At 47.3% G+C, this 13,267-nt stretch overlaps 1 protein-coding gene across 4 annotated transcripts; it reads left to right on the forward strand.

Annotated features, from left to right (window-relative positions):
- Nucleotides 1-711: 711 nt before the first annotated feature.
- On the forward strand, nt 712-11,875 carry ZNF35 (zinc finger protein 35). Of its 4 annotated transcripts, none has more exons than XM_056129403.1 (4): nt 712-780; nt 3,804-4,104; nt 5,788-5,932; nt 10,638-11,875. In XM_056129403.1, exons 2-4 carry the CDS (start codon nt 3,913-3,915, stop codon nt 11,861-11,863), a joined length of 1,563 nt encoding a protein of 520 aa, XP_055985378.1. In that variant the 5' UTR covers nt 712-780; nt 3,804-3,912; the 3' UTR covers nt 11,864-11,875. The 4 variants fall into 4 exon arrangements, with proteins under 4 accessions (XP_055985378.1, XP_055985376.1, XP_055985377.1 ...); XM_056129401.1 differs by lacking the exon at nt 712-780 and adding an exon at nt 793-1,037; XM_056129402.1 differs by lacking the exon at nt 712-780 and adding an exon at nt 793-1,014.
- The last annotated feature ends 1,392 nt before the right edge of the window (nt 11,876-13,267 follow it).

Genomic DNA, 13,267 nt, shown 5'->3' on the forward strand with positions numbered 1-13,267 from the left:
CCCTAAGCATCACCAGGAATGATCCCTGAGTACAGAGCCAGGGGTTAGCCCTGAACATCACAGGGTGTGGCCACCAAAACTGTTTTTTTTTTTATTCTTTTTTTTTTTTTTTAACAAAACACAACAGTAATAGATTTGGTTATAAAATGAGCAAAAGACAAACAGGGCTGGAGAAATAAATGGTCTGAGTGAATGCTTTGCATGCAGGAAGCCCTTAGTTTGATCCTCAGAACCACACAATACCCTGAGCACTGGTGGGAGTGAGCACCATCTGGCGTGATCACACCCACTACCCTCCAAACAAAATGAAACAGACATTTTCCCCAAGTTAAATTGGAACGAAAATTTTGGAGGTTAACAACTCTCAAAAAATGCTTTCAGTATGTACCACCATTGTCGAGTACAAGTGGAGAACACAGATTTTCACTGTATCATTCTTTCAACTTTTCTGTAACCATTTGATCATTTTCACAGGAAACATTTGAGCAGAATTAATAAGACTTTCTACAGATTACTGTGTTGCAGCTCAAGTTCCTGCACAGACGCCTGGCTGAAGTGCCCCTGTCCAGCCTGGACGGGTCGCTTTCCTCCCTGAGACTCAGCGGGGGCGGTGCTTCTGCATCCTCCTAAGGAATTTTGTCCTTACCCTTGGTCCAGGGCTTTATTGGACACCCATCGAGAAGCGAGTACCTCCGAGATTCCTAGAGAGGCCGACTGGCGACTTGGGGCGCCGGAAGCCCATCCCGAGACACTTCCTGTCCGGTCATTGTTCTCGCGCCGGTAAGCGCGGGGGTCTTGGTCCTGGGGCCTCTTGCTCGTGAGCCCGCGGGCTGCACAGGGCCGCTCGGCTGCGCCGGGCTGGCGGGGTTATGTGCGTGTGGACGCCAAGGCCTGAGCCCCGGGAGGGACCTTCCCGCGGGCGGGCGGCGCCTTCTCGGGGGGACCCCAGCCCGGGGGGTCGGCTCTGCACCCCAGCACCTCGCGGCCGCCTTCTGGGGACCTGCCCGCGGGAAGGTTAGACTCGAACCGCCCCAGGGGTGAGGCTCAGCCCGGGAGCAAGGGTGCATGGGGTCCACGGCGAGAGACGGGCGCAGGAGGGGGCGCCAGCCCCTGAGGGTCCGGGCCGGGATGCCCGCTTGAGTTTGCTCAGAAGTTCGACACGCATACGCACGGTAGGCTATGGCGTGCGAGGTGAAGCAAGTTGTTAAAGGCTTTCCTACGTGCAAGGATGGTCTTGCAGGAGGAGTACTGGTTGCAGAAATGAAAGGGTCATGATACTGAGGAAATATGCAAATCGATTGACCGTTAACTTAGGGCGGGGCGGGGGGGGGAACATGATCGCTTCAATAGTAGCAAAAAGGGTCCAAGGTAAAATTTAGGATTTCCCCCACCCCCTTATACAAGGGGATAGAAAATTTTCGATCTCTTACTAACCAAGTAAGATCAAATGAGATTATTATACTCAAAAGTTAAATCACAGAGCTGCGGGCTTTATTGTTAAGTTGGTAGTCGTGTGATTTGTCACGATCCTTTTTAGAAAGCCACATGGAAAACATTAACCACAAAATCTGATTTTGCTTTGGTTTTCCTTTTTTGGGTCATACCTGGAGGTTTTTCGGGGTCCCTCTGGACTCGGATCACGCCTGGCAAGAGCTCAGGACCCATATGAGATCCAGCCCAGGTTGATAGCTTATAATGCAAAGCAAGTGCTTTAACCGCTGTACTATTTCTCCAGCCCTCAACCACAAAATCTTACATGTCCAAAGAAGACTTTAAAAGTAGGAGGAAATGCTGATATTTTACATTCACGGTCTCGGTCCTCCCGTTGTTCATCGATTTGCTCGAGCGGGCCCAGTAACGGTCTCCATTGGAGACTTTGTTGTTACTGTGTTTGGCATATCGAATACATCATGGGTAGCTTGCCAGGCTCTGCCATGCGGGCGAGATACTCTCGGTAGCTTGCCGGGCTCTCCGAGAGGGGCGGAGGAATCGAACTCGGGTTGGCCATATTGGCTGCATGCAAGGCAAATGCCCTACCGCTGTGCTATCACTCCAGCCCAATATTTTACATTACTGATTTCAAAATCCAAGGAAGGAGACATTGAAAGCTTCTTAATATATTAAAGTTTTATTAGGAAAGAGGTCTCCGTATTAGATGTTAGCAAAATATTGTAGATTCCAAATTTGGTCCTCAAATGTGTTTGTTTTATTTGTCCTAAAATAATGTCTACAAATATAAAACTCTTAAAGATAAGTTATTTTCCCATTGGGACTCTTTAATGTGGAAATGTATTCTACCAGCATAATTTTATAAAATACTGTGTGATAAAAGAAAAAAGAAAAACCACTTAGAAAATAAAACTTAAAGCGAACTGAAAACTATCAGATTTCTTTTTACTAAGGTAGTGGTTCACAAATCGGGAATGGTTAAATAAATCTCAGTATAACTATAACTTAGATTGCTATGCCAGAATAAGATCTCAGGTTTGTAAAATAAGAAAATTTTGTTAACCAAATAATGAACATTGTGGAACACTATACAAGTCTGATTTAATGTGCTTTGGGGAAATCAGTAGTAAGTGTGAAGGTCTATATCTATGTCTAGAAATAAAAGGAAAAATTGAGATAAACCGCCAATCACTGTGTAACTTTTTTTTTTTTTGCTTTTTGGGTCACACCTGGTGATGCTCAGGGGTTACTCCTGGCTCATGCACTCAGGAATTGCTCCTGGCGGTGCTCAGGGGACCATATGGGATGCTGCTGGGAATCGAACCTGTGTTGGCCATGTTGGCTGCGTGCAACGCCCTACCCGCTGTGCTATCGCTCCAGCCCCTCACTGTGTAGCTTTTGATCCTATATATGTGTTTCCTTTTTTCTGAATTTTTCAGTGAGGAAGATAGGTCATTATGCTACTAATCAAAATGATAAACCTGAAGAATGGCAACATGGATTTTTTTTTTTACTTTTAACAGTAATATCTGGTCTTAGAGAACATTTGAGGAAATTGAGAGTGAAAAAAATCAACCTACTCAAAATTACCCATAATTACATTACCCGGAGATAACCACTGTTAACATGTTGATGTTGGAAAAGATTCCCAGTCTTTTCTTTTTTTAAGTGGGTGTGAGGGGTGCTTCTAAACAGTGCACAGGAGATTAGGGGCCTCAGCGGTGATTTTCTTTTCTTGTGGTGGTTTTTGGATCATACTCAGCAATGTTCAGGGCTTACTCCTAGCTCTGCACTCAGGAATCACTTCTGGAGGGCTCATGGGATCATATGGGATGCTGGGGGGACCCTGGTTGTCCATGTGCAAGACCAAGTGCCCTACCCATTATACTAGGAGTGCTTTTTAAACAGCAGCATTTTCTGTGTTATTTAGTTGGGGTGGGGGTGGCGTGTTTTTATTTTGGTTCGTTTCTGGGGGGTCCAAGCCTGATGGTGCTCAGGGCTTACTCCTGATGGGGCTCAGGAACCATACATGGTGCCAAGGATTGAACTCTGGTAGCCATATGCAAGGCAAGTGCCTTGCCACTGTACTTTCTCTCTGGCCCCAATTTGTTACCATAACATTTTATAATAAAAATCAACTTTATAGAAAACCATGTGTTTAGTGATTCCCCTGAGGACAGATGGCATGATAGCAGTCATGTTCCTTTTATTCTATGGGAGGCCCTAGACTGGGGAACTTGTCCTGTTAAAACCATTGCACTGGTTAGCTGGGTGTGTGTGTGTGGGGAAACCCTGAAATTGGTTAGTGGCACCTGACAAATTCTCAAGCCTAATTCTGTTCTCTTTTTTCATAGTAAATAACACGTATCCAGTTTAAGAAGCAGCTTTCAGAACTTAGGGGATAGATGGGGCTTGACCTCTGCTGGGCAGCCCCCAGTGACAGCCATCCCGTGCTTAGAAGAGATGACTGCAGAATTAAGGGAGACCATGGCCCTGGCCTCATGGGGACCGGTGACTGTGAAAAAGGAGGAGGAAGAAGAGGAAAACTTCCCTGGGCAGGTACCTGGCCAGCCAATGCACTCCGAGAACATCAGTGTCTGGGCTCCCGGGGAAGGGGCTTCAGCAGACCTTGACATGGCAGAGCCAGTTGGAGAGGTAAGTGATGGTGAGGAGGACAGTGAGGAAGGACTGAAGGCCCTCAGGTGTTTCAGGTGGGGCTTGTCCTCACGTGAGTCTTGCTTCTTGGCTGGGGTTCTGAAAGATAACAGAGAGGCTTCCTTTGGGTAGATGTGACATTTCATACTTGTTCTAACTATTGGTTTTTGGGTCATACCTGGCAGTGCTCAGGGCTCACCTCTGGCTCTGTACTCAGAGATCACACCTGGAGGGCTCAACTGGGGGGGGTTAAACTTGGGTCCACTGCATGCAATGCGATACCCTACTCACTATATTGCCGCTCTGATGCCAGGCAGTTTGTCTTTTTTGTAAATCTTGTGGTTATCACACTACAGCACATTGTGATTCAGGAAGTTTTTTCTAGATGGTGGGACCTGGCATTACTCAGTGTTTCTCAGTCTGGGAACATACAGCCTCTCTTCCCCAGGGGCCACAGGTAAAATTGTGTAAATGGGAAATCATGGTATGAAATGAGGGAGTCAACCAGTAGGAGGTAGAGGTTGGGGGGCAGGTAGAAAACAAGGTAGGAAGGGATCACAATCAAAAATGGTTAAAAAACACAGTCCTTCCTCATTGCAATTAAATCAGAATTCCTGGAGCTGGGATCTAGCCATCTGTATCTTCCTATTTTGTTTTATTTATTTTGGGGCCACACTAAATGGTGCTCAGGGATTATTCATGGCGGACTCAGGGAACCAGATAGAGTGTCTGAGTTCGAACCCTGGTTAGCCGCATGCAAGGCAAGCATCTGACCACTGAACTATCTCTGGCCTCAACATTTTTGAAAATAAAGAATAAAGGGGCTAGAGAAATAGCAGAGTGGGTAGGGTACATGTCTTGCACATAGTAGACCTAGGTTTGCTCCCCGGCACCCTATATGGTCCCCCAAGCCTGCCAGGTGTGATTACTGAGCTCAAAGCCAGGAGTAAGCCCTGAACAGCGCTGGGTGTTCCCCCAAAAAAAATGTTTGAATATAGATGAGGTAAGATGACTACAGTAGTGTTAAACTTTACTATACACAAAGTTATTGCACCTCACCACCATCACCACCACCAAAAATGCTGTCGTTTTAAACTCTTCCATTGATTTTAGTCAGCATTTAATAACTCTTATTTTTATTTCAAACTCACAGAAATTACGGGGGAGCTTGTTAAAATGCAGATTCTGACTGGAGGTATAGGGCATAAGCTGAGAATCTGCATTTCTCAAGCTCCCTTGTGACACAACTGATCTGCAGCCCACACCTCAAAGGCCAGATTCCATACACTGGGGAGAGGGAATGGGGAGAGAGAGGGAGGGAGGGAAGGAGGGAGGGAGGGAGGGAGGGAAGGAGTTTCCTCAAAGCCTGTCTGTGGTAGTATGATCCAGGGGCCAGAGACAGTACAGCTGGTACTGCACTGGACTTGCACACAGCTGACCCTGCTTAATTCTGGCACCACATACAGCCCCACAAACATAGTCAATGGTTAATCCCTGAGCACAGAACCCTGAGCACCACCAGATGTGAACCTTATGCTCATCTCAAGCATAAGGAGAGACTCAGCTTCCTTTTCCTTTCTTTATTTTCTTGTTTTGCCACTTGTCCTCAGAGCGTCTCATCACAGCAGCCCACACTGACTTGGACAGGTCCCTCATGAACCCCTCTGGCCTGCTTGTCTCTAGGGCCCGAACATTTTCTGGAACATGGCGGTGATACTGAAAGCTGCACAGGACGCACCAGCTGCGTCCCTATATGGTAGATGCTCCTTTCCCAGGACCCTGACCAAGAGCGAGAGGCTGGACACTCATGGGAACATCATGTTGCCAGGTATGATTCAACCCACTGATTCAGAAGCTGATCCTTGGGGTTTCTCAGAACCTTTACAGGACGATGGTTTTGTCTCTGAGCCTAAAGCGACTAAGTATTGAGGTATTGAAAGTGTCCAGGAGCTCTGGATAGAGGAATGGGGACAGATAGTATGTGTTTGTCAAGAGAAAAAAAATTTTTACGAACAGTTACAAAATACTAGACAAAGGTGAACTTGAATTTACCTTTTCAGGAGGGCCAAGCAGTGCTTATGGGAACAGCAGGGCCACACCCAGCAGTGCTTAAAGAATCCTATAGTGGCAGGGCTCAAGCCTGTGCTTTTGTATGTAAGATAGGTGCTCCAGCCCTAAGGCATCTTTTTGGACCTGAATTCACCTTTTTTTTTTCTTTTTGGGTCACACCCAGCAATGCTCAGGGGTTACTCCTGGCTCTGCACTCAGGAATTACTCCTGGCAGTGTTTGGGGGACCATATGGGAAGCTGGGAATCAAACCCGGCTTGGCCGCGTGCAAGGCAAACACCCTACCCACTGTGCTATCACTCCAGTCCCTGAATTCACTTTTGAATGACATTTATTATTAGAAAAGTCTCACCTGTTCACATATGTAGGTTCACATCCTCTTTGTATGCTGTGTTTATTTTATTATTATTTGTTTGTTTGGGATCATAGCTGGTGGGCTCAGGTATGTGGTGCTGGGGATCAATCCTGCATTGGCCACATGCCAGGCTAGCTCCTGGCCCTCTGTACAAGCATCTTCTGCCCCTGTTTTGTGTTTGTTATAGACTAGTGAACCTGTAGGAACAGGCGAGCTCTCTAACTTGTTAAAGAAATACCTTAGAGGAGCTCTGTTTTCATCGGTCTTTGTCCAAATTCAAGAGAACTTCGAATAGTTAACAGCATCCACAATGGTGTTCCAAACTAGGTCTTCAGTGGCAGCCTTATTTCTGGTTGAAGCTGGGGTGTAGAATAGGGGGCAGTGTTCTTTGGGTCTGTCCGGCAGAGGCAGCACTGCTTGCCTGGACAGTGGCCCAGCTGGGGATCAGAGGCATTTTAGCCGTGAGTTCTGTATTCAGGACGCAATCCCCGCATGACTGCCCAGGCCCTTTCTGACCCTCATTTTGTGCAAGTGCCTATATAGGACTCTGCCTGAATATTTTCAACCCACTCTCCTCTTTACCCAATTGCTTCATCATTTCTGGACCAGGTCACTCTGCTGTTAAAGGTAAGGCTATGATCTTCATCTTTTATTTTCTCACCTCTTTAGTTTTTCCCCCTCTAAACTCTCAGCAGCGCTGCACTCAGGAATCTCTCCTGATGGTGCTCAGGGGAACCATGCTGATCGAACCCAGATAGACAAGGTGCAAGGCGAGCACCTTATCCACTATGCTATCTCCCTGGCCCCCTGTAAAAGCATTTTATAGAAAAACAATGTAAAGGCACTGAAACCACACCCTTAACAGAACCTTGATGAGAAATGAGATATAAGATCAGAATCAAGTCCTGTTAGTTGTGATTATAAGGCATTGGAAGGCTTCTTGCCACTATTAAAACTATATATGAAGAGAAATATAGTTGCAGTAATATTTAAATGTCAGCACTGGGGCTGGAGTGATAGCACAGCGGGTAGGGCATTTGCCTTGCACGCGGCTGACCCAGGTTCGATTCTCAGCATCCCATATGGTCCCCTGAGCACCACCAGGATTAATTCCTGAGTGCAGAGCTAGGAGTAACCCCTGTGCATCGCCAGGTGTGACCCAAAAACAAACAAAAAAAACTGTCAGCACTGCCAGAAAAATCACATGTTTTAATTAGATGTGCCTAATTTTTAAATCTATTTTAAACTTAACCTGAGATCTTACAAATAAAATCCTGATGAGCACAGTTATTTTTCAACTTAATGGTTTAGACTTATTTATTAGATATCTTTCATATCTTAGAAATTCTGAGATGGCATACTTAGAATTTCAGTTTTCTCTCTTTTTTAAATATGAAAAGAAAAATGCTGCTTTTGAAAGTTCTCTGCTTATGCATTAGTTGATCACAAGTGAGTTTTCACTTACACTCTTCATTATTTCCATATTTATTTGTGTGTTTCCCAGGGTTACAGTAATCCTACAAGATACAAGATCCTAGAAAGGGAAAGTGCCATTTCATACAAGCCGGAGTTAACAATCCTGGATGATTGGCAATTAATTGCTTGGGGATATTCAGACTTAAGCACAAGGAATGGGCCTTATCTTGTTTGTGTTTTGGTCATATCCATGCTCAGGCATAACTCCTGGCTCTGTACTCCAGAATCACTACTGATAGTGCTCTGGGGGATGGGATGCCAGGGGTTGGGTGTGGGCAGGAGGAGGTTGAACCAGTTTTGGATACATGCAAGGGAAGCACAGACTACTCCTGCCCTGTCTCCATCCAGGAGTCTTACCCTTTTGTTAAACTAGACATATTGATCACCCCTGTGATCAAACTGCTGGATATTTGCTGCTTTAATATCCACGCAACAGTTCCACTGGGTCTGGAGTGATTTTAATACAAAGCATTATGCAGGTAGAAGGAATTGTTGGTGGGTTTTTATTTATTTATTTGCTTATTTACTTTTTAAGCCACACCAGCGGTGCTCAGGAATTACTCATGGTGGTGCACGAGAACCATATGGAATACTGGAGATCAAACCCAGGTCGACTCTATACAAGAGAAGTGCCCTACCTGCTGTACTATTCCCTCTGGCCCTTTGTCAGTGTTTTTGAAAGATGAAGTGATCTTTGTCTTTCTCGAGTCTCTGATCAGTACATGTTGGGCATGTGGGGGTGTGAGCGGGGCGGGAGTGCAACTGTGGGCTGAATTCTGGTGGGCTTTGTTTATGTCGCAATGAGGTATGGTTCCATTCTACTCTGTAGGCTCGCCTCTCCTCATCTCACTTGCCTTATTATCTGAGTAGTTTTCCTGGCTTCATTCACCTACGGCATCACTCTATCACCTTGGACTGCATAACTACCTTTTCTAGGGTTGTGATAGGGAGGGACGGGCAGGTAGCCTGGAGAGAAGTACAACATGAAGAACCATGATGTGGACAAGAAGGCCGGGATAGTCCTTTCTGATACCGGAAAGGTCTAAGGCAGTGTAGCGTAGCCTGTGGTCATGGCTGTAACACTTGCGGACATTCTGATGGTCTCAGGGCATTGGCATTATGGAGCCAGCAGTGTTGTGGCTCAGGCTTAACTCAGGAAGGTCAGCTTCCCTCAACGAGAGGCTAGACAGTTGCATTATGTCATGCTCTGTCACCTGAAGGGCAATTCCCAGCCCCAGAGTTCCATCTTTTCTCCTGGCCCCCAGCCCCTTTGGCTCACAGAGCCACTCTCTGTGCTCCATAGTTGTTCTCTGCAGATGACATATATAAGTAACCCGTTTCATCTCCTTGTGGTATTAGGTGGTAGAGGCTGTCACTGAACTTATTTAGAGATGAGGAAATTAGAACACAGAAATTATTAGCTGAGGGTCATGCAGCTGGCAAGAGACAGAGCAGAGATTTTTTTTTAAATTTTATTGAATCACCTTGAGATAGTTACAAGTTTTCATGTTTGGGTCACAATCACACAATGATCAAACACCCATCCCTCCATCAGTGCACATTCCCCACCACCAATATCCCATTTCCCACCGCCCCCTGCCTCCATGGCAGACAATATTCCCCATACTCTCTAGTTTTGGGCATTATAGTTTGCAGTACAGACACTTGAGAGGTTGTCATGTTTGGTCCTTTATCTACTTTCTGCACACATCTCCCATCTCCATGGTTCCTCAAGCCATCATTTTCTTAGTCATCCCTTCTGTATTCCAGCTGCCTTCTCCTCTTTAGAGCAGAGATATTTTTTTTAAAGTTTTTTCTGTTTTTTTTTTTTTGTTTTGGGCCACACCCAATAGTGCTCAGGGCTTATTCCTGTCTCTATGCTAAGGATCACTCCTAGTGACTGGGGTTTAGGGAACACAGTGGGATGCTGGGGATCAAACCCGGGTCGGCCACATACAACACCCTACCTGCTGTACCATCCCTCAGGCCCCCAGTGTAGGGATTTGAGCCCATGTTGTCTGGCATCCAGTGTCACCCTCTCGGTCCACGCCCAGTTGAGGGATCTCCTACACTAACTAGTGGGTTGTTGGAAAATTCCCATCAAGTTGCTGAGGTCTGTGGCTCACTTGAGGGGAGACTAGTGTCCCTAATAACTGGGCATAATTGTGAGATCAGTCCATTGGCAACTGGGAGAAGAGCCGTCTGGAGACTGGAGACTGCTTCCCTGCAGACAGCGGGTTTAGTGTCGAATGCTGGGAAGCAAACATGCCAGAAACACCCTGAGTGTAGGTGTGAGGGACAGCACAGACCTGGCAGGACAGCTTCAGAGAGGAATTCTTAGTCCTGTGAAGCTGTTTTGCAAATGCTAAAGTGCCGTCCTGTCCTTTAACACCAGATGACCCTATCTTTTGGAGATAAGGAGGGCTTGAGCCATGCCTGGTGGTGCTTGGGGCCTGTCGTTGGCTCAGAAATTGCTCCCAGCATTGCTTGGGAAACCCTGCGGTGCGAGGCCTCGGAAGTCGGCCTCATGCAAGGCAAGCACTTCAAAGTCCTGTCCTATCTCCAGCCTATGAGCCTATTTTTTTTTCAATGCCAGAAAAGGTTGACATTTGTATTTTCCATTTGTTATTTCAGGCGTTGAAACCCAGAGTCCCCAATTATTGGTTTCAAAAACTGAGACATGCGATGAGGCAGAAAGAATCCAGAAGTTGGGCCCTCGGGAATTTGAGTTAGGAGAAACCGGTGGAAATGGGAGCATGCTTAAACAGCAGAGAATAAAGAGGGAAAAGGAGGAGCTCAGAGACGTGCCCGGCAAAGACCGTCATCTGTCTGAAAGCCTCAAAGAAGAGAAAGACCAGCAAGGTCTGAAGTCTGGGGAAAGACATGGCCTGAGTCCCGGCCCTGTGAAAAATGCAAAAAGCCAGCCGGGGCAGAAGCCTTTCACCTGCAGTGTGTGCGGAAAGGGCTTCAGTCAGAGCGCCAACCTGGTGGTGCACCAGCGTATCCACACGGGGGAGAAGCCCTTCGAGTGTCACGAGTGCGGGAAGGCCTTCATCCAGAGCGCCAACCTGGTGGTGCACCAGCGCATCCACACGGGGCAGAAGCCCTACGTGTGCGCCAAATGTGGCAAGGCCTTCACCCAGAGCTCCAACCTGACCGTCCACCAGAAGATCCACTCCCTGGAGAAGACCTTCAAGTGCAGTGAATGCGAAAAGGCCTTCAGTTACAGCTCGCAGCTGGCCCGCCACCAGAAGGTGCACATCACCGAGAAATGCTACGAGTGTAACGAGTGCGGGAAAACGTTCACGCGGAGTTCCAACCTCATCGTCCACCAGAGGATTCACACGGGCGAGAAGCCCTTCGCCTGCGGTGACTGCGGCAAAGCCTTCACCCAGAGCGCCAACCTGATTGTGCACCAGCGCAGCCACACGGGCGAGAAGCCCTACGAGTGCAAGGAGTGCGGGAAGGCCTTCAGCTGCTTCTCGCACCTGATCGTGCACCAGAGAATCCACACCGCCGAGAAGCCGTACGACTGCAGCGAGTGTGGCAAAGCCTTCAGTCAGCTCTCTTGCCTTATCGTGCATCAGAGGATTCACAGCGGCGACCTGCCGTACGTGTGCAACGAGTGCGGGAAGGCGTTCACGTGCAGCTCCTACCTGCTCATCCACCAGCGCATCCACAACGGCGAGAAGCCATACACATGCGGCGAGTGTGGCAAGGCTTTCCGGCAAAGGTCCAGCCTCACCGTGCACCAGCGAACCCACACCGGGGAGAAGCCCTACGAGTGTGAGAAGTGTGGGGCGGCTTTCATTTCCAACTCGCACCTCATGCGGCACCACAGGACCCACCTCGTGGAATAACGGGAGAGGGGAACAGGGCCTTCCACGCCCCTAAGCACCACTCTCTTCCTGCTCGCTTTAAAGACCTCTCCACTGTTTCCTTCCTCTGTAAAAACGCGGCTTCCTGTGAGCTGGAGCCATAGCACAGCCAGGCACTTGCCTTTCTTTCAGCTGACTCCGGTTTGATATCCTGGCAGTCTCCCGAGCATCACCAGGAGTGATCCCTGAGCACAACAGGATGTGGTCCAAAAACCAAAAAAAAAAGAAAGAAAGAAAGAAAGAAAGAAAGAAAGAAAGAAAGAAAGAAAGAAAGAGAACAGCCATCACGCCCTGCTATGTCATTGAAAGTTTCCAGGAGTGCAGTACAGAACACAGAGCAAGCCTTTCAGCTCCCTTAAAGAAAACGACACCCAGCACCCAAAGCCAGAACTTTGTTTTTAACTTGACTGGGCCTCGTGTGTGAAGTGGCCTGTGATTCAATTAATTATGGGTCAGACAAAGCTAAGACGTTAAAAATAATATACCATTATAGATTTTTTCTAAATTTTAAGTAAATGGGTTTTTTTCTTTTTTTTACATAATTTTGACTTTAAAACTTGAGGCAGGTTACTAGTAAAGGTCTGCCTGGTGGAATTCTGGAACTTTGAGCCTCGCAGCCTAACATTTTGGGTTAAGTGGTAAATAGCTTAAGGAGAGCACTTGGGCTTTGTACTCTAGCTAAGTAGTGGTTTGATGAGGAAAGCATGGGAGGTAGCAGTAGTCCACCAGCTGCTCCTCTCAAGATTAAGCTTTTTATTCCCTAGAAACAGTCGATAGCACAGCGGGTAGGGCGTTTGCCCTGCATGCAGATGACCTGGGTTTGATTCCTCCGCCCCTCTTGGACAGCCCAGCAAGCTACCAAGAGTATCCCGCCTGCACGGCAGAGCCTGGCAAGCTCCCCATGGAATATTCGATATGCCAAAACAGTAACAATAAGTCTCACAATGGAGACATTACTGGTGCCTGCTCGAGCATATCAGTGAACAATGGGATGATAGTGCTACAGTGCTACAGAAACAGTCAAGAGCCGAATAACTGTCTTGTGCCCCTAAAGCTGACAGAAGCAGAAAAAGGCTGTTTCTTTTGAATGTTTTGTTTTAGACCTTTCCCCGTGGTGCTGGAACCCGTCATATCTACATACCCAGTGGCATTGGAAAGATCATTCAGTGTCAGGGGGTGGGGAGTGGGGGCTAACCCGGGCCCTGTGTGTGCCAGGCATCCATACCTGCCCTTTGAGCTGTCTCTGCAGCCTGAAAACAGCTACTTCATTCCTGGTGCGTTCTTCTACCTTCTAACCCTGGGTGGGGTACAGCTATAGGGTCCTTTGACAAATATCTCAAGACCATTCCCCAGTCTGCATTTGAGGATTAATGGAGACAGCAAATT

This window comes from Sorex fumeus, unplaced genomic scaffold, assembly GCF_029834395.1.
Source record: "Sorex fumeus unplaced genomic scaffold, SorFum_2.1 ptg000072l, whole genome shotgun sequence".
Lineage (NCBI taxonomy): Eukaryota > Metazoa > Chordata > Mammalia > Eulipotyphla > Soricidae > Sorex > Sorex fumeus.